This window comes from Ammodytes marinus (genome assembly GCF_949987685.1).
Source record: "Ammodytes marinus genome assembly, chromosome: 20".
In the NCBI taxonomy this organism is placed as follows: Eukaryota; Metazoa; Chordata; class Actinopteri; order Uranoscopiformes; family Ammodytidae; genus Ammodytes; species Ammodytes marinus.
In genome coordinates, this window is record NC_137224.1 from 9,634,918 (window position 1) to 9,656,156 (window position 21,239).

Sequence of the window (21,239 nt, forward strand, 5' to 3'; positions counted from 1 at the left end):
ACGAAAAAAAAGTATTTATTATAATCAAATGTTCTCCCGTCATTTTTTTAACCAGTGGTTTGATGGTGATTTATTGATTGTAGGTCGCTTCTCATTATAAATCTGTGGGTGTAGCTGTCATCATCACCTGACATCGTCTGACCAATCAGGCGCGCGCGCCGACGTGTAATCGGTGGGCAGATTATGGTGCGACGGGACGGAGAGTGAGGTGGCAACTGGCAGGAGGACACTCATGTCCTAGTAGTACAAGAAGAAGAAGAATTGACTCTTTAGCTTTATCATTTATTTATCCTACCAGGACACGCTCCCTCTACCACGCTACTTCTTTTGACAAGGTAACAGTTCCCTCCATGGTTCCCTCTCATTTCCTTGTCTTTTTTGTTTGTTAAACAACGTTAGTTAGCTTAGCTAGCTCGCGGCTGACTACAGCAGCTGTTAGCTTTTCTGTCAGTCTGTCAGGACTTCAGGTTAGCACAGTGAGATGCTCTCATAGGTTTTACGCTTAAACAAAACAAAAAGGCATCCCCTGCAACTGTTAGCTGTATTATTTGCATTGCACTTAGTCTTTGAAATGCAGTTTCTGCGCAAGACTGGAATATTAGTCTGCGCATAAATCTCAAACGCACGCTAACTTCACTTTAAATCATCCACGGAGTCATTGCAAACTTGTTATCTCTCCTTATGCCACACTCAGTAAGTTTCGCTGTACCTTCTACATCCATCCGTCCATTGTGACACCCTTCCCTCCAGGAAGTTGTTCAGTATTTACCCACTGCGAGTCCAAGATAGAGTAATTGAATTTGCTTGGCTATATAGCTAGTCCAGGCTGCAGCCCTGTGTGGAGTGGGTGTGGTGGCTGGTACACAGGACTCTCATTCACTTGCGTTGGCCTGACGCAAACTGTTAGCACTACGGGTGAGGAGATGTTCCAGCACTGTGCCTGGCTCACCAAACAGCAGCTGCCTCTGTTCTGAAGCAGTAACCCCTCTGGTGGGCCCCCCACAGTGCTGCTGCCTCCAAATCTAATATCCTTCATGTCAGCCTTTGCAGCAGAGACACATATTTCACGGCTTGGTGACTTCAAACAATAGACTGGACCCGTGGATTACAACTGGCTAAATACTGGGACATCTGCTTCCTCCTGAAAGCATGACAGGAGCCTGCTAAGCTAAATCCTAGCCAGGCTCCCCAGAGTTGGATCTCAAAGATATCTTGCAGCATGACATCTATATTCACTCCTTGCTTGCTCACAGCGGCATTGCTGAAGTGAAAACCACCATAAAATGTTATCAGCTACACAGAGGCAGAGCAGACGGGATGTATTTATCAAGGCTAACTGCTTATCACTGTTTGGTTTGTGGTGGTAAATGTATTTTATGGACTGTGTTTGTGACTTTCACACACCCTCCTCTCTCTGGCCTGCCGAGGAAAAGGCTGTTAATATTGGGCACTAGGTCAACGGAAGCCTGACCTGTATAAATGTATAGGTCTATGTTCAGGTGAGTTGAGGTTGCGCTGGCAGCAATAAGATGGTTGAGCAGGTCCAACAACATACAATGAGGTTGGAAACATAAATGTCAACACCATCAGTGCAAACTGCCGTCTTTGTTTTTAGGCTCATGTCATGCCTCGAGTATTTTCTCGGAAACATGTATTGTTGTGAAATACCCCAAACATGGCAGATTGCAAGTCTTGAAAGTTTTATGTGATATGTATTTGGATGGAGATATGGTCTTACTTTGTGAAACATGTCTTGATTTTGTGACAGTTTGTCATATACTCATTGAGATAACAACATCAATCCTATAGATCGATTAGTAAACATGAGTGTAACCAAAAAACTGAGGTGGTACAAAATAATTTTTTCCTCTTCTGTGTTTGAAACAAAGCCCAATTGAGCTGTTAATCACATACACAAACCTTTCAAAATCAACTTAAATTTGTATTCTTTCCCAATGCCTATAGCTTTGTGAGCCTAAACAGAGAAATTATTATTTTTAGATGAATGAAGGCCATTATGCACACTACTAATAAAATAAGCAGCGGGTAACAAGTTGGTAAATTTAAATTTAGGATGGTTTATGATGCCCAAAGGATACTGGTTTATTCGTGTTTCAAGCAGTTTCAGCTTCAGCAGTGATGGTGCACAGAATCATCCGTAAACCAGCGTTGGACCATAATTGTTTTGGATTTTGAAAGTAGCTTTCATTGTGAGTTTAGTGTATTGGTAAAAGTATGTGGTCTTGCAGCAGATAAGGAATATGTTTTACAGTTTCTCTCAGTTAGACTAGAGCACAGATTCTATCAAAGGATTTGCCACTGGGGACATTTCAAACAAAGATAAATTTTACAGCTTTAGAAGGCCCTTTATTTTGTATGTATTAAAACATCAGATAAAATCAAGTCAGTCGGCCTTTGTAAAATATTACAGTTTGCCTTTTTACCTGTTAAATTGTAGGACATTCATTCACTCACCTGTACTCCGTGTCCCACATAGTTTGTTCATAAAACATTGATTTATTTACCAGAATTTCAGATATTTTGACAGGCACACTAATCCAGTGCATGTTCTGATAATAACATCCATGAATTATTATAACAAAGTACATTAAATTACATCATACTGGACATGTACATTTTCATCAGGGCTTTATACTAGCTCCCATTTTAGTTGAAACTTCCAGTTTACATGGCCTGTAGTTTGTAGTCGCTCAGAAAGCCAGAATGCATTTTGGTCTAGTTATTTCTTTCTCTTGTCCATTAAAATGTACATGATGATAAATAAGCTGTTGGCCTTTCTATCTCTAACAGGTCCTGTGCTACCCAGCGCTGCCATGTCGGCGAAAGCCATCTCAGAGCAGACGGGAAAAGAGTTCTTGTACAAGTACATCTGCACCTCAGCCGCTGTGCAGAACCGCTTCCGCTATGCGACCGTTACCGCGGAGACAGACTGGGACCACCTCACACAGGAGCATCCATGGCTGCTAACGGAGGTAAGGCTTCTTTGATCGTTGAAGTTAGCGAGGGAATGTTAAAATCACATGGATAATTACACACTGCATGACACTGACAGCCTGTGTATTAAACGATTTGCGTTTTGTGTGTTATGACTTCATGGGCCAGTTTCGCAGACATGGGTTAAGCCTAGTCCTGGACTAAACTGCTCTTTCAATGGACAATTTCATTAAGTCAAGGACTAGGCTTAATCCATGTCTACGAAACTGGTTTACTTTTATTAACAATTAAAAGTCATTTCTGGGGGGCGCCTTTAGCTCAGTCGGTAAGGCGTCCCCCTCCCGGGCCGGGCCCAGCAGCAGACCCGGGTTCGATTCCCGCCCGCGGTCGTTCTCTGCATGTCACTCCCCTCTCTGCCCCATTTCACCTCTGTCTCTCTGCACTATCAATAAAGCATAAAAATGCCAAAAAATATCTTTAAAAAGAAAAGAAAAATGTCATTTCTGCACATGGAAAGCTTGTCATATTTTTTTATTTTTGTGAAATTCTGTGAAACCAGTATCATATTTTAGTCTGGCCTCTCATTTCTTTGCCACACCAGTATGGGTCGTTGGGTGCATATGTGGCTTTTGTTAAATATTCCGTCTTCTATTTGCTTCCCCTGCAGCGGCTGGTGGTCAAGCCAGATCAACTTATCAAACGGCGTGGGAAGCTAGGGCTGGTGGGCATCAACCTGGACCTGCAGGGTGTCAAAGAATGGCTCAAAGCCCACTTCATGAGGGAGACCACTGTGAGTTGACTCTCTCTTTCTTGGTTATCTAGTTATCTATATATCCAGTTGTTATTGGACTAATTAAATCGTAAAGGAAGATAAAGTGCACTCAGTGTGACCCAGGCAGTTATCACATGATGACGGCCACATTGTGTTTTGTACAGCATCTGAAGAGAATGTTAACTACAGTTACTTCACCATTAGTCCCAGCATAAGGGCCTTTTCTGTGTAGAAGGTTGCTGTGTCCACTGAGAGGCCTTATGTTTAGACCTGCCGGGTCAGAGGTTATGTAATGCAGACAGTGGAGGAAGGCTATCTATTATGGTCACACCATACATACATGCATGCATGAAAACATACATGCTTTGCTGCACTTTTAACGGGGTGTTGTGACACTTCCATTACATAACCTAGGGCATGGGTATTTACGTGTCAGCCTTGCCATTAGTTATAAAATGACAGGATATTAAAAATTAAACCTGGGAGTGGCATTTAATGTGCAGCCTCACTCCACTCCTACTTACTCTGTCCTTTTTGCCAACATTTTCTCCGAATGACTGCTGCTGTAATTGCTGTGCATATGGCAAATAAACCTCTTGAATCTATTAGGAAGTCAAGTCCTCAACCAGGCCAGACTTACATATTTGTGTGGTTTGTGACATCAATTGTTTGTCTTGAATAGGTGGGAAAGGCAAAGGGTGTGCTGAAGACCTTCCTTGTTGAGCAGTTTGTTCAACACACACAGGTAATGTTTGCCAGTTTTCTGTGTTGTCATTCCACATCCTGTTTGAGTTTATAAGCGAGTTAAAGTTAATTTGTGTAGCCCTGAATGACGGATACAGCCTTCAAGAGCCTCAGAAGGCAAAGCTAACCACAGAATAATGTGTTGATTTCAGCCTATATGGCAAAAGACTTAACCACTGGGGAATGCTATTCATCATTTAAAAACATCAGACAAAAGATGTGTTTGTCCTTTGGTAGGCAGAGGGGTATTGTCACATACTGTTTGCATTGTGAATTTCATGGCTCTGTCTTGTTAACAATTTTTGCAATTTGAGATGTTACAATTGCTACTTCTACTTGGGGCGGCAGTGGCGAAGTGGGCAGGGAGGTCGCCTCTGGAGTGCAGGGTCCATGTCGAAGTGTCCTTGGGCAAGACATTGAACCCCAAATTGCTCCCGGTAGTAAGCTTGCACCCTGCGTGGTAGCTGCTGCTATCAGTGTATGAATGTGAGTGTGATTGGGTGAATGTGTACAAAACAAAGTAAAGCGCTTTGAGTCTGTGAAAAACCAGGGAAAAGCGCTATATAAGTGGAGTCCATTTACTGCTTGCCTCTGCTACTGTAAGTTATAGGTGCGCTATTTTCAGGATTTTCCTGCTCCCCCTCCCTCATGCTTCATGTGTTTGAAGACCTAAGGTCAACCTGCCCCATCCCCCCTCCCAATCTCATACTTCTGAGTGGAAGACCTTCCTAGGCAGTACTCGGTAGTGTCTATCTGACAAACTAGAATCAGGCCCCCTCCATTAAGGTAAATTGACCCAGACAGTGACATGACATCAGTGGCTTCACGTGCAAACGTGGGATAGAAAACCAATTGAGTGAATGTAATCATTCCGAATATCTTTGTACAAATGCCAGTTGCGCCCCCTGCAAAATGCTGCCGTACGTAAATCCAATGGTTCTGAATACAATACAGTGGCATGATGCAGAAAATGAAGCTAACAATGACAGAAATCTACCAAGTTTGTTAGAAGAAGGTGTTGTTCATGAAGACACCAGTCAGTTTTGTCGAGAGCTCGAAGCGGCATGGAATTTGAAGGAGGCAGTCACCTTGTAGTTCTTTTGTCCAGGAAAACCCTGAACATAGTGTTGCAGGATTTGTGTGACACAGTCAACCATGAATGTGTGAGGAAAAATGCCTGCATGAATGCAGGCTCTGTTAAAAAGAAGCAACTTCACATTCCTCAGGACTGTTATTGAAACAACTTGTTAGCCTTTTTGTAAATGAGTGACAGTGCTCACTCTGTTGTTTTCAAACTAAATCGTTGAAAGTATGTTTTGTGTATCCTTGCGTTTTTAACTCTCTGCTGGTCCACACAGGAGGAGGAGTTTTATGTTTGCATTTATGCCACCCGAGAGGGCGACCATGTGCTTTTCCACCACGAGGGAGGAGTGGACGTGGGCGACGTAGACGACAAGGCCCAGAGGCTGATGGTTCCCGTGGGGGACAAGCTGAGTGAGGACCAAGTCACAGAGAAGCTCCTCACACAAGTTTCTGACAATAGGAAAGAGTACGGACACATTCTTCTTTCTTCTTTTTAACTTTTATCCACACGGAAATATCTACAACAGGGCAGATGTGCTTGAAATAATACGTTAACATGTGTTGAAATAGAAATGAATACCAATAAATTGAAAACATCTGTCTTCAGTGTTGTTTGTGTGACCTTGAGCAGTGTCTTTTAGTTTATTTTCCGTTCCCATTCTCCAAGTTCTATCCTCAGTGTTTAGAGAACATGCAGATCCCTCTTTTGCACAGCATGACCTTTCCGACACACTCTGTTTTTATAATCGACAGGATTTGGTCTACACTCATTTTAATTAATGCTGTGTTCTCGGTAATACTTGTGATTGTTGCCTTCTCTTGTACAGTTCATTTAACCAACTGTTTGTTTTTATTCCTTCTTCAAGGGTCCTGGCCAGTTTTATAGTGGGCCTCTTCAACCTATATGAGGACCTCTACTTCACCTACCTTGAGATCAACCCTCTAGGTATTTTTTTTCTTTTCTTCAAAGACCCAATCATCCCAAATTTTCTTGGACTCTCAAAAGCAAGATCTTGTGTTTATTATAACAGCTCAATTTGTGCATTATCAATTCAAGAGAATTATTAAGTTCTTAAAAGGGATTTGTGATTTAGTTTATGAAAACAAGTGACTCCTCTGAATGATGCAGGGTATTCTGTAACATCTTTTATTTGAGGAATACATGAACACATAATTAGATAACACTGCCTGTTCTCTCTTTACAAGTTGTCACAGAGGATGGCGTATACGTCCTCGACATGGCAGCCAAGATTGATGCCACAGCAGATTACATCTGCAAGGCTAAATGGGGTGATGTGCAGTTTCCACCACCCTTTGGCAGAGAAGCGTATCCAGAGGTGAGATCAGGAAAGCATTTTTTTGCTACGTGTGTTTTAAGATCTACTGGTTATAACACTAGAGTGTTTAGGTCTTTTCAAATAAATCTTTGTAAATGTATTCTCTTTTTTTCTGCAAACCTCATAATCCTATAAAGTCACATTCATGCTCACTTGTTTAGAAAAAAACCATGTAAGAAAGCAAACATTCTACCATTTATAGTCCCAGCTCAAGTTTTTAAATGATGTGTTAATGTTTATCGTAGGAGGCATATATAGCTGATCTGGATGCAAAGAGTGGTGCCAGTCTGAAGCTGACTCTGCTGAACCCTCTTGGCAGGATCTGGACCATGGTGGCTGGAGGAGGGGCTTCAGTCGTCTACAGGTTCTACATTTATTTGGGTTTATATCCACCTTCTTTTGCTAAAAGAGGCTCTAACCACTACACCATGTGCGCCCCCATACAGTTCTATTTTTTTAAATAGCTGTGCTACTTGCTTTGCTCTATGACTCAAAATGTAATAGCTTTTTTCACTTGAAGTCACTGATGCAGAGCAGGTTGTCAGAAAACTTCAACTTTTTAAGCCCTGGTAGTGCGATTTAGCAGCTTTTTTTTAAGGTATGGTTCAGCACAAGCATGTGTGTGCATTTGACAGACTATACACATTCCTGCCATGGTTTCCACTTATCCAAAAACACCCCAACTAGAATCAGGACATGGAACTTGACTGTCCCATCTTCCGTCTTCTTTAGCGACACCATCTGTGACCTGGGTGGAGTGGATGAACTGGCTAACTATGGCGAGTACTCTGGCGCACCCAGTGAACAGCAGACCTACGATTACGCTAAGACCATCCTGTCTCTCATGACACGAGAGAAACATACTCAAGGTGGGTCCAGTCAACTTCTCATTAGGGACAGTTTTTCCCCAAAAAAGAGAGAAAAATAAAGTAGGCCAAAGGTGAAAGGGAGAGGTGGGAATCACAGGACATGCTTGGGGAAAACATTCTTGACAGATTCATTTAAATGAGAAAAAATGTCTTGGCCAAGTTTGCTTCCAGCACAGAAATCATTGTAGGATCTCCAATTCTGATGTGCTTTTTCTCCTTTGAGTTTGTCACAAGGCCACTCTTCACTGTGTGTATGCTGCCAGCACTAAACGTCCTGGCTGTCAGCAAACTTTATTACTTGGGTATCAAATTTCTGTCAACAACTTATTCTTAACATATCTCCTCTCTGTGCGTCCTACAGGGAAAGTGCTGATCATCGGAGGAAGTATTGCCAACTTCACCAATGTAGCAGCCACATTTAAGGTGAAACACATGAATGTATTTACACCGTTTTCCAAATTATTATGCAAATTGGATTGAAGTGTCAGAAAAATTAAATTTTTTGTTTTTCAATTAAACTCATGTATGATATTGTGTCTCAGGACGCCTTGGATCATTGAAATTAATCTCATACACCTGTGATAATTAGTTTGCCATGTGAGCCCAAGGAAAGGAAAGCTACTTAAGAAGGACGTTCCACATTATTAAAAAGGCCACATGTTTAAAACAATATAGGAAAGAAAAAGGATCTCTCTGCTGCCGAAAAGTGTCAAATAAAAACATTAGATATTTCACGGAAACTTAAGCGTGATCATCGTACTGTGAAGAGATTTGTGGCTGATACAGAGCACAGACAGGTTTGTGCAAATAAAGGCATAATGAGGAAGGTTTCTGCCAGACAAATTCATCGGATAAGGAGAGCAGCTGCTAAAATGCCATTACAGAGCAGCAGACAGGTATTTGAAGCCACTGGTGCCTCTGGAGTCCCGCAAACCTCAAGGTGTAGGATCCTCCAGAGGTTTGCAGTTGTGCATAAACCTATTATTCGGCCACCCCTAAACAATGCTCACACGCAGAAACGGTTGCACTGGGCTCAGAAATACATGAAGACTAATTTTCAAACAGTCTTGTTTACTGATGAGTGCCGTGCAACCCTGGATGGTCCAAATGGATGGACTAGTGGATGGTTGGTGAATGGCCACAATGTCCCAACAAGGCTGCGACGTCAGCAAGGAGGTGGCGGAGTCATGGGGAGAGAGCTGGTTGGCACCTTCAGGGTCCCTGACGGTGTGAAAATGACCTCGGCAAAGTGTGTAGAGTTTCTGACTGACCACTTTCTTCCCTGGTACAAAAAGAAGAACCGTGCCTTCCGTAGTTAAATCATCTTCATGCATGACAATGCACCATCTCATGCTGCAAAGAATACCTCTGTGTCATTGGCTGCTATGGGCATAAAAGGAGAGAACCTCATGGTGTGGCCCCCATCTACCCCTGACCTTAACCCTATTGAGAACCTTTGGAGCATCCTAAAGCAAAAGACCTATGAGGTTGGGAGGCAGTTCACATCAAAGCAGCAGCTATGGGAGGCTATTCTGGCATCCTGCTAAGATATTCAAGCAGAAACTCTCCAAAAACTCACAAGTTCAATGGATGCAAGAATTGTGAAGGTGATATCAAAGAAGGGGTCCTATGTTAACATGTAACTTGGCCTGTTAAGATGTTTTTGATTTAAATAGCTTTTGATTTCAGTAAATATGACCTCCACATCCAGCAAATTCAACAAATGACCATTTCTAGTTCTTTACAACCTATAAAATGTTTTGAAACTCTGTTGTGCATAATAATTTGGAACGGTGCATTTTGAGTTTTTTATTGTTGAAAAAAAATACTGTTATCATTGGGAGGTTTGTTCAATAACATTTGAATCATACTCTAACGGTTGATGACTTGAAAATTATACTGACTGTCATTTGCATCGACTATTTAGGAAAATCTGAGAAATATCATTTGCATAATAATTTGAAACGCACTGTATTGATTGTGTATTTATTGTAGAAAAATCCCAACACACTTGTTCTGAAGCTATTAAAGGAATAAGTCTTGGGTGATCTGTTTTGGAATAGCACTGCTTCTACAGATTCAGTCCTTTCAAAGACATAAGTGTTTCAAAACGTATCACTTCCAGGCAATGATAACATTTTAAGACTATGTCAACTGCATTTGTTTTGCTTTCAAGCTGTTTCTGTCCAGTCTAAAATGGACGTCAGAAGTTGTCCTTATAAAGAAAAGGAGAAATTTGAGATTTTGCTTTCTCGATATGGACTGATGGTTATTTAACCAACACTGGCGTTCCCCTCAGCTGCTCTCACTGCCTGACACACCTGTGCATATGTTTTTGAAGTCTGCGATCCACTTAGCTGACTCTTCTGTCTCCCTCCTCAGGGCATTGTCAGGGCCATCAAAGACTACCAAGGTCCTCTGAAGGAGCACGAGGTCACCATCTTCGTTCGACGTGGCGGGCCCAACTACCAGGAGGGCCTCAGGGTGATGGGGGAAGTAGGTGAGTGAGATGAAGCAGGGGCCTCACATAGAAGAGCCCTGTCAAAACAAATGAATTCCATCATGATGACTGTGGTATGCGATTTGCTTAGGAAATGCTTAGTGTCGGCTCATTTTCACATTATTTATTGGTCTATACATGATCAGAAAGAGCGATTATGTTTCTGAGTGCATGCACTGGTGACATTAGAGCAATATTGAAGTTATTTAACTGTGTTTTTCTTTCTGCAGGGAAGACCACAGGCATTCCCATTCATGTGTTTGGTACGGAGACCCATATGACGGCCATTGTTGGAATGGCTCTAGGCCACCGGCCAATCCCTAACCAGCCCCCAACAGACGCACACACTGCCAACTTTCTCCTCAATGCGAGCAGCAACAGTGCAAAGGTATTTACAGTACACGGGTCTTCTGCTTCTCATTACTTTACAGATGTTTTATTGCTTGAGACAGGCACCACATTGTCATGTGCTAATTGTTAAATAGACTATTTAAATTGTAACCTGTCATTTTAAATCCTTTTGACTTTACTGTTTGTGAAAGAAAATAACATTGGAGAGTGCACAAATATATGGAGCTTTTGTTATGTATCAGACAATGTTTCATATTTTAAGGGCATTATCTTACTTACAATTCAATCAAACACTTTTTAGGCTTTTTTGTATTTTTGGAAAAAAACTGTAATTTGCTACAGCACAATTTGGGACACTTCTGTAAGGCTTTGATTAACATGTTTATTTTCTTTTACCAGACCCCATCTGCAACAAGAACAGCTTCATTCTCTGAACCCAGGACGTCTAATGACGTCACTCCGCCCAAAAAGTGTAAAGCAGGCCTGCCAGCAGGTAACTATCACGGTAGCACTCACCGCTTCACTGCTTCTTCTCAGCAAAACACCATATGTACTCCATACTGTACACTTTTGCTTCTTCATTTCCCCTATCCTTGTGTCCTGATTTTTTTCCCCCTCCCACCCCGCAAATGCCATCACTGCTGTCTTCTATTTTAATATCAGTTTCTATTTCTCCCTCCTCCTCTTCTTGTTTTGTTGCACAAACTGTCCACTCACCCTCGTCTTTTTCATGCTTGTTTCTCTAAGACACTCTTCATTCTATACTGTGGCCTCTGAAGAATGTGGTCACAGGCGATTGGAAAGGTAAGCGATGGGTGTGCCAATGCCCGCACTGAGTTCAGCAGCCTAAACACTCTACACTGGTTTGGCTCCTTTTTCTTCTTGCCCTTCACCCTCCTAATCTTGTTAAAAATGTTGTGTCCCCGTGTGACACCTACATGTTTGCATCACTTTGGTGCCGAAGTGGTCCGGTGGGAACATTATATTGAACAATAATATTTGTTTATTTTCTCAGTAAGGATACATCTTTAATGGAATACAGAATATAAAGTGAAACTTAGCTGGTAGAAGAACAGTATATAATCCTAAAATTAAGTATATCAGCAGTTTTCAATGCTTATAAATTCAAGAGATTATTGTTGTCAGACTGGGATGTATGTTGTTGTGGTGGGTTATTTCTAATTGTAGTATTAGAAGGCAAATGTTTAGAACAGGCTTTCATTGAAATGAGATGCGCGTGTGGCTGGACTGTTCCTTTTCAGACTGCCTTTCACAGCAGCATATTAAAGGCATGTTCTGTAGCTGCTGAGCTTTGCATGGTCTGTCCTCTGATGTGCCTTTTATGGGATGTTTATGTAGGAGACGACGGTTGAACGAATGCACTGTGTTCAATGAATAAGATAAAGATGCACTTTTGATTATTCTTTTCTCTCCCTTTTTTTTTGCAATTTTTTTTCGTATTTTGTGTTCCTGTCCCCGTGGGGTCACAGAAGCGCAGGCCTCTTCAGGCTGCAGCGGAGGTATGGAAGGGTGTGAAAAACCTGTCTTCCTGCCCTCTCCGCCCTCTGTCCACTTCCCCCTGCCTCCCCATTTTAGTCTGTTCGCTAGGGATTCTCCAAGTCTGTCCTACTTTTGTTGCATTCTGATTTTGGCTTACTCGCCTTTTTTAGGGTGCTGTTTATTGTCTATGAACATGACGTTGTTTTCCTCCAAGACCAAAAGCATCTCCATCCTAAAAGCAGGGTCTCAAATGCAGGTCCAAATTATGAAGAAATCCCTCCTACCTTTTTTTCATCATACTTTCATAAATTGTCCAGTGAGAGTCACACAGTATTAAATTGCATTGTCAGTCAAACTTCTTCTATTTAACTTGAGGACACAAACCCTGTGAAACACAATCTGTCAAAAAGACAGTGTGATAGTACTGGTCAATTTCATAGTTCTTTGCCAAACTTCCTTTGGATCAGATTAGAGAACAACAGAAGGCAATGAGCCTGGAAAAGATAGGAGAGACTTGGGAGGACTGGGACAAATGTGTGGCAAGATGGTGATTAACTAAAGACAACAACACATGCTTTCCACAACAACATTGTACGCTAACATTACATTCTGCATCCCAAAAGAGAAACCTCAACACATTTCACATTTGTTTTGGATAAAAATCCCTTTTATTGTCTCTTTTCTCAGTCTGGACATTACATTTTTTCCATATTTCTTTCTTCTCCTTGCATTATTGCTGTGTTATGTTGACCTTGGCTTGTATTAATCAAATTAGATTAGATATAAACCACTGTGTCTTCAACACTCAAGTGTCATTTCTTTTAGAAAAGTGTACATGGAATTCCCTCTTGGTTATGGGAACGTGAGATAATTACTAAGCTATTTTAACAAATAACAAAATCCTATGAGAAACACATTTCAATTGGATTTTTTTTTAAATTAGTAGTTTTGTTTATTTAAGTGAAAAAAACACTCAGGATATATTGGTTGTCTGAGACAATGCAATGTCCCATATCGAAAATTTCCTACCAAAATCCCCTGGTGCTGTTTTGATTTTAACATTTTTGGACCCCATATTAAAAATTTTAATAGTATGAGCTGGAGGTGGACAAAATAATGGACAGTTATTTTTTTTCATTCATGAATTTGGGTTATTTATCATTTGAATGCAACAGCAGTGTTCGGCTAAAAACAGATGTGTGATGCATCTGTGAAAAAATCCTACAACACTTGTTTATCACAATACTATTTCAAGGGTGTGTGCAAAAAAAAAGATGACGTGCTCAATGCAGACAAAATGCACCAACAAAGGGAAAAACACGACCTTCCATTTGACGCAGAGTTTTGAGATTGTTTTAATCATGAGTTATTTTCTCTACCTCCTGTATCGCTGTCCTCAGAGTGAGGCCTCGCTGTACTCTGCTTGTTACCATCCCCCATTCATTCCCGTTGTATTCCTAAGCCTCACACTGCCCCACCACCCATCTCGCCTGTGATTATTATTATTTCTTTATCCAGCGCTGACTTGACACATTCTCTCTTTCTGCCTCTCTGCTTTTCGTCCTTCAGCCAAAGCTACCACACTCTTCAGAAAACAAACCAAGGCCATAGTCTGGGGCATGCAGACACGCGCTGTGCAAGGCATGATGGACTTTGATTACGTTTGTTCTCGGGACGAACCTTCTGTGGCAGCCATGGTTTACCCCTTCACGTAGGTTCACCCATGATGTAATAAAACCTCCAGTGATTAAGGACATCTCTACAGCGCTACAACAGATCGTACTGCTTACATTTCACTACAGATTTCATGTGTGTTTGTTGCAATCCGGATCCATGATACTTATATTAATTCAAAAACCACGTAGACCATTTTCTTAAGATGTAAATACTCCCAGTACTTTACTGGGTAAAGGACTATTACTTATACAAACAATGGAGATTGATGTAACAAACGCGCATCCACTATTGCCAATTTTCCTGACAAGTCTTCTTTATTTTATAATTTTTTTTTATTCATTTAAGTTAAATATGTCTACGTTTTCTGAGTTTTACAACTTGGTAACTTGCACTCAACTTTCTTTCCTAATTTTAGTTTGGAACCAAACGCAAATGGTCAGAAAACAAGGTTTTTAATTGACAAAATTCTATCATCGTACCCACTTTTTTTTTTTTTTGTGAAGTATCATTGGTGATCGCAGATCTCCAAATTTGAAAAGTTAACTGCTCCAGTGAAGTATAAAAATAAAATGTTGCTGTATTATTCTCTTTCTTACATTTCTGCATTTCCCAGTGGTGATCACAAGCAGAAATTCTACTGGGGCCACAAGGAGATCCTGCTGCCCGTCTATAAAAACATGGCCGACGCCATGAAGAAGCACCCTGAGGTAGATGTCCTGATCAGCTTTGCTTCACTACGCTCAGCCTTCGACAGCACAATGGAGGTCATGCAGTACCCACAGGTAGAAAGACTTTCTATATTAAAAAAATTATCACATGTAAGCACAAACATCTCTGCATAAATGTGAGATTCAGCCAGTTGTAAAGTCTCTTGTATCTAATCCATTGTTTTAGATCCACACTATCACCATCATAGCTGAGGGCATCCCTGAAGCTCAGACCAGGAAGATGATCAAGATGGCTGATGAGAAAGGTGTGACTATCATCGGCCCCGCTACGGTACGCAGCCATATCAAACCAACATTTAAAAAGCTTTAAAAAGTGTACCTTGTACTGCAGTAGACTGTGAATGTAGATGTCATTCTCTCTTCCTGAGGGTGTATAGATGTGTTTAAAATCAGTGAAAACAGTGAATTTAGTCAGAAAATGTTGCCTCTCACTTGGCACACACAAGTTAATTTAGTGCCCATTACTCTCTTTCCGTCAGGTCGGTGGCATCAAGCCGGGCTGCTTTAAGATCGGCAACACGGGTGGCATGCTGGACAACATCCTAGCTTCCAAACTGTACCGTCCTGGCAGCGTGGCATATGTGTCGCGCTCTGGAGGCATGTCCAACGAGCTGAACAACATCATCTCCCGTTTCACAGATGGCGTCTATGAAGGCGTGGCCATCGGAGGAGACAGGTACAAGAGCATTTGCAAGTGATTTGCTTGGGTCGGAGGAAGAGACAGTTAGCCTGTTGGGAAACTGTTAGCTTTTGCATTTTTAGATAACCACCATCACTGCTGCACATTTTTTTTTCCAGATATCCAGGCACCACCTTCATGGACCATGTCCTTCGGTACCAGGACACTCCAGACGTCCATATGATAGTGATGCTGGGAGAGGTGGGAGTAGCTCTGCAAATGTTTATATTTTCAAACTGAAATTAATGTAGTGTTTTTGTAACTTAAAATGTGGTTAATTTGGCCAAAACAGTTTCCGTTTTCAGTATCTCTTATTTATTTCATGTATTTCACTCTTACAATCCAGATTGGAGGCACAGAGGAGTACAAGATCTGCCAAGGCATCGGAGAAGGCAGGATAACCAAGCCTGTTGTGTGCTGGTGTATTGGAACCTGCGCCACCATGTTCACTTCAGAGGTTTGGTGGCTATGTTAAAAAAAAAAAGCTTTCTTTTGGATTTTGTTCTGACTTGGGAATTGAAAAAGCTTGATGTATTATACTGTCATCTTCAGGTCCAGTTTGGCCATGCAGGCGCCTGTGCCAACCAGGCTTCAGAAGCAGCAGTAGCAAAGAACCAGGCTCTGAGGGACGCTGGGGCCTATGTACCAAAGAGCTTTGATGAGCTGGGTGATTTAATCAAGTGAGAAATTCATCACAAAGTAATACCAGAGTTATTGTCATTCAATAATTTTTTATGGTTTTTCACTGATATTGTCTATACATTGTGAAACAGGACTGTGTATGATGAACTGGTGGCCAGTGGTACCATCATTCCTGCCCAGGAGGTGCCTCCTCCAACAGTACCCATGGATTACTCTTGGGCCAGGGTAAAAACCTTTAACATTACTTTTATTATTGTTCTAAGCCAATGAAGAATTTCAATGTTTCATTTTGCACATCAATAATTTAGATCTCCTTATTTCAGGCTTACAGATATTGTGTTTTTAAGTCTTTACTTTTAGACACATAGCATAAACAAATGAATGATGAGTAAGCTAATTTAGTTTAAGTATTGTGACCTTGGTAATAGCTGACACATACGCCGATATGGATCTCTGCTTTGTGCTGTTCAAACATGTTCATTCTCTGTTAACTACCTGTGTGTTAGAGCCTGTCTCGTTTGTTTTACTCATCACTGGATCTTCTTCCAGGAGCTGGGCCTGATCCGTAAACCAGCCTCATTCATGACCAGCATCTGTGACGAGCGAGGCCAGGAACTCATCTACGCCGGCATGCCCATCACAGAGGTCTTTAAAGAGGAGATGGGTTTAGGAGGAGTGCTGGGCTTGCTCTGGTTCCAACGAAGGTTGGTTTGAAGACTTCTGTTAAATCAGTTTAAAGAAGTTTTTTTTAGCTGATTTTACTTCTTAACAAATATACTTTCAGTGGAATGAGCTGTGCTGTGTTTCTGTCTAGGTTGCCACGCTATGCCTGCCAGTTCATTGAGATGTGCCTGATGGTGACTGCTGATCACGGGCCCGCCGTCTCTGGTGCACACAACACAATCGTCTGTGCCCGTGCTGGCAAGGACCTCATCTCAAGCCTCACCTCTGGCCTGCTCACCATCGTCAGTACTGCTCATATTATGCTCACATCTCCACCTCTTCTTGGGCCACACGGTTAACATTTTTGTTTCTGAAACATGATTTGTTAATACATTCCAGGGTGACCGTTTCGGAGGGGCTCTAGATGCAGCGGCGAAGCAGTTCAGCAAAGCATTTGACAGTGGCATGCTGCCCATGGAGTTTGTCAATAAGATGAAGAAGGATGGCAAGCTGATAATGGGCATTGGACATAGGGTCAAATCAGTATGGAAGCTTTTCACCCTGCTTCAAATTACAATGTGGATCTGTAGATTATATTTTTTTTAGTTTAGAATTAAAGTAAATGAATATCTTACTGTGAAGAGGTTTTTATTAAATCCACCGAAACAGACACAATGCTGAAACATTTTTTTGTGTCTTTCAGATCAACAACCCTGACATGCGGGTGCAGATTCTAATGGACTTTGTTAAGCAGAATTTCCCCTCCACGCCGCTACTCGACTACGCCCTAGACGTAGAGAAGATTACCACCTCCAAGGTACCTGTCAGCTGAATTAGCAAAATACAATGGTCAATCATTTAGAACAGGGGTTCTCAACCTTCTGCAAGCTGGGCCCCCCCAAAGCTGGGTCATTGCAGTTGGGCCCCCCCACCGACCCTGACAACCCCCCCCCCCCCACACACACACACACACACCACCCTACACAGATAGATAGATAGATAGATAGATAGATAGATAGATAGATAGATAGATAGATAGATAGATAGATAGATAGATAGATAGATAGATAGATAGATAGATAGAGCGTCACAAAACAAAGTCTATGATCAATGGGAAACACTGCTGTCTAACAACCCAGTTCAGAGAATGTTTCAACTATTGAGTCTTGGATTTGGAAAGTGGCCAGATTTAGCTCAAAATGCTACCTGCGATTAATGTGCTGTGCAGCCTGAACGCGGAGTTGTGTGTGTCTCAGTGGCGATTCCAGGAAATTTTGACTGGGGGTGGCCAAGGTGGGCCACAGAGCTAGAGTGGGGTGGCCATCGCACCCCTGAATTAATAGCATGTGATATGCTGTACAACCAATTCAAAGATGATTTATAATCCCAAATGCCCAAATCATGTTAGTATCCATTGTAATGTTTGTCAGAAAACTAAACCCCTGAAGGGGGGTCTGGGGGCATCCCCCCCAGAAGATTTTTTTGTGTTTTTAACATGTAATCTAAGCATTCTGGTGCATTCTGGCGAAGATAATAAAGGAAAAAGTCAATATTTATTTCAGTTCAGATGAATAGTAAAATTAGCAAGACAACATAACTTGCTAGCAGCCAGATGCCTAACAACTGGACAAAGGGACGGATGACAACTAGCTTTTGACCAAATATCTTGCTAAAAAAATAAACCTTTATTTATGAAATTCTGCCCTAAGAACATGTTACACTTGCTAACTACAAACTTACATTTTTTTATTCAGATTTCAAAAATCTGCTGGGACACGTGCCCATACACATGCATGGGTGGCACGCATGTCACAAGCACACTTATGCTGTTTTCAAGACCTTTGCTGACCAGAGACCAATTCTAGTGGCCACAGTCCTACCATTAATTCAGTACTTGAAAATTGCAAACTGATCTCATATCAGTGGATTGGAGTGTTTGTGTGATGAACTTGGCAACTACCTATCAAAAAAAGTTAAGAAAGAAAAAAAAATACATATCATCTCTGAACTAGGCTACATATCAGGAAAAAATTGAAATAAAAAAAAAAAAAAAAAAAAAGATTTTTTTTATTTTTTTCCATCCCCCTCGCGCCCCCCCGGTAGAGTGTCCGCGCCCCACCGGTTGAGAACCACTGATTTAGAACATTTAGATGTGACATTTCCTACTTTTGTATGTTCAAATGACAGAGGCAGGCCCGTTGGCATGTTTACTGATATCCTTCTGACATTCAGATACATTGATTTCTGTTTCTAATTGTCAGAAACCCAACCTGATCCTCAACGTAGACGGTTTTATTGGTGTTGCCTTTGTGGACCTGTTTAGGACGTGCGGAGGCTTCACACGGTAAGAAAACTGCATGTGTGGGGGTCGCTCGTGGTGTAGTGGTTAGAGCGCCCTCCCATATAGGCTCAGTCCTCAGAAGCAGCAGACCACGGGTTTGAGTCCGTCTCGTGGTCGTTCTCTGCATGTCATTCCCCTCTGTGCCCCATTTAATCTCTCTCGAAACTCTCTAATCAAAGCATAAAAATGCCAAAAAACTGCATGTGCTAAGTATAAAATATATATATATATATATATACAATTTTGAACACTTTTCTATATCCCTGATTACATTCTTATTTATTCTAAACCATTTAGAAATATATAAACAAAATGGATAGGTTCGTAGATGTTTCCAAAAACAACATTGTCTATATTGTTGCTTTCTGTGTTGATGGCACACTGTCCAGTATTGTTTCTCACATTAATGTTGAACTTGTTCCAGAGATGAAGCTGACGAGTTTGTGGAGATCGGTGCACTAAATGGGATCTTTGTCCTCGGCCGTAGCATGGGCTTCATTGGTGAGTCCCATTCCAAAAAAAATAAAATAAAAAAGGCTATGACACTAACTTTTGTATTAAGTACTTGCAACAAGATACACAACTTGTTTCTGTCTGACATTAGGACATTACCTGGACCAGAAGAGGCTGAAACAGGGTTTGTACCGCCACCCCTGGGATGACATCTCGTACGTTCTCCCTGAACACATGTCCATGTAAGCCCCACATCACAGAATGGGACGCACTTCCAGAGGTGACTGCCCAAATGGGTCAGGCACCATTGCACATGTCGCTTAACGTATATGTACTCTCCAGTTATGAGAACAGCTGCCCAGGGAAAACTGGCCAGGATGATCCTGGAAAGTGTAGGTACTGAGGGATGTGGGTAGAAGCTTTCAATCTAGTTTTTACAGAGAACAGAGGAAAATGTATATTTTCAACTTTTGTGTTTGACAAATTATTTAAAGTCTGAGGTGTAACTTATTTCGTTTTGAACAAAGAGCCAAAGCAATGCAAACTACGGCAGTTGCAGAAGCACAAAAGGAATTGATACTTTAAAAAAAACACTGCAAAGAAACCTGTGCTGCACAATAGGTACAAGGATTAGTAAGTCTACAGTAACAGCTGCTAATGTAAATTGTTGTAGCTCAGCAATACAGTAACATGTCTTTTTATACTAGTTAAAACAATTAACAAAAATCACGTAACGTTACTTTAATCTGCATTTGCCTGTTTCAGGCCTCAAGAAAGTTTGCCTAAGTATGCTTTCTGGATTTCAGAGTACTGCACCTTAGTTTGAAGACTAGCTTATTTATGTCATTATCAGTTTTGGATTCCTTGTTCCAAGTTTCACTCTCATAGATAAAGGTTCTTTCCCATCAAAAGATAAACCAAAGTTATTTTTAGGGATTTGTTGTATTTTTTAAACTAAAGAAAACAGTGCATTGGTATAACAGAGCTTAAAAGTATCTTGTGTTTTGAAAATAAGGCAGTGTAATGTGAAGAAGGAATTAAACACACACATGATGGTTTAACTGTCACTCCACCATTGCCTTTTCTAAAACAACCCAGGTCATAAACTAGTGCTTGAAAATATTCATCAGCTACTGTCAATAAACTGCAAGTTTTGAGGTGTTTCAAGTCTTTCACACCAGGTATGAATTAAAGTATGTGTTGCTATTCTGAATAACTGTCATAAAACAGGAAAATGTAGAAGCATCATAATGAATGAGCCCAGTGAATCTTTTGAAACGAAACATTTGGCGAGGGACCATGAGAGCGGTTTTCTTTACTTGGTGAAATGATTGAACGTAATACAGATGTCAGCTCTGTAAAACAGCTGCCCAACTTTCACTAAAGGCTTGACACCATGACTCTAAATGCTTTGTTACTGCCCACTGTACGCCCTGCTGTGTTTGATCCTTGTTTTACTGTTTTTATTTAACTGTGAAAAAAAATGCTTTCTTTTGTTTTATGCTGTCATATAGTAGTATGACAATAAAAAACTTATTGTTTAACTTTTACAATGAGCCTGATACTAATTATATGACGTGAGGTTTCTGTTTCCCCCACTTTCCATCAGTAAAAATGTCTTAATTTCAAAGATACATACTGCACATTGGAGCTGGCTTGATTTCATAATGATGGTAAATATTGTATTTAACAAATGGCTTACACTGCCAGTATGAGACAAAAATATTTATCGTTTTCATCCGTTTTTATGCATTACCAACATTTGTATATACATCAATGACAATTTAATAACTTGTGTGCTCAGACAGCTGACATCTAAAGGATGGAGAACCCAGATAATGTAGACACTACAAGATAAGTCAAATATAGTCTACACATCATGAGCTGAGTTTACATGCACACCTATTTTACGATTTAAAAACTGATAGACAAACCAAATTAAATT

General features: G+C 41.0%; 1 protein-coding gene across 3 annotated transcripts; it reads left to right on the forward strand.

Annotated features, from left to right (window-relative positions):
• Positions 1 to 197: 197 nt before the first annotated feature.
• On the forward strand, positions 198 to 21,076 carry LOC307266649 (ATP-citrate synthase-like). Of its 3 annotated transcripts, XM_080048718.1 has the most exons (30): positions 198 to 335; positions 2,812 to 2,993; positions 3,623 to 3,745; positions 4,410 to 4,472; positions 5,830 to 6,020; positions 6,421 to 6,500; positions 6,761 to 6,891; positions 7,137 to 7,255; positions 7,624 to 7,760; positions 8,122 to 8,183; positions 10,143 to 10,260; positions 10,491 to 10,648; positions 11,011 to 11,104; positions 11,359 to 11,415; positions 12,102 to 12,131; positions 13,681 to 13,822; positions 14,402 to 14,570; positions 14,683 to 14,787; positions 14,996 to 15,192; positions 15,315 to 15,396; positions 15,542 to 15,652; positions 15,748 to 15,875; positions 15,969 to 16,062; positions 16,387 to 16,541; positions 16,652 to 16,802; positions 16,900 to 17,043; positions 17,204 to 17,317; positions 18,762 to 18,844; positions 19,266 to 19,342; positions 19,446 to 21,076. In XM_080048718.1, the coding sequence occupies exons 2-30, from the start codon at positions 2,835 to 2,837 to the stop codon at positions 19,538 to 19,540; spliced, it is 3,369 nt and encodes a 1,122-aa protein (XP_079904844.1). In that variant the 5' UTR covers positions 198 to 335; positions 2,812 to 2,834; the 3' UTR covers positions 19,541 to 21,076. The 3 variants fall into 3 exon arrangements, with proteins under 3 accessions (XP_079904844.1, XP_079904845.1, XP_079904846.1); XM_080048719.1 differs by lacking the exon at positions 11,359 to 11,415; XM_080048720.1 differs by lacking the exons at positions 11,359 to 11,415; positions 12,102 to 12,131 and having other exon boundaries at positions 19,446 to 21,075.
• The last annotated feature ends 163 nt before the right edge of the window (positions 21,077 to 21,239 follow it).

What these genes read in the sequence shown, in the direction of transcription:
- LOC307266649 (XM_080048718.1), top strand. Translation starts at nt 2,835, where the DNA reads ATGTCGGCGAAAGCCATCTCAGAGCAGACGGGAAAAGAGTTCTTGTAC. An exon ending in CGAGCAGCAACAGTGCAAAG is followed by an intron (nt 10,649 to 11,010) that starts GTATTTACAGTA and finishes TTCTTTTACCAG; the next exon opens with ACCCCATCTGCAACAAGAAC. An exon ending in CCACCATGTTCACTTCAGAG is followed by an intron (nt 15,653 to 15,747) that starts GTTTGGTGGCTA and finishes TGTCATCTTCAG; the next exon opens with GTCCAGTTTGGCCATGCAGG.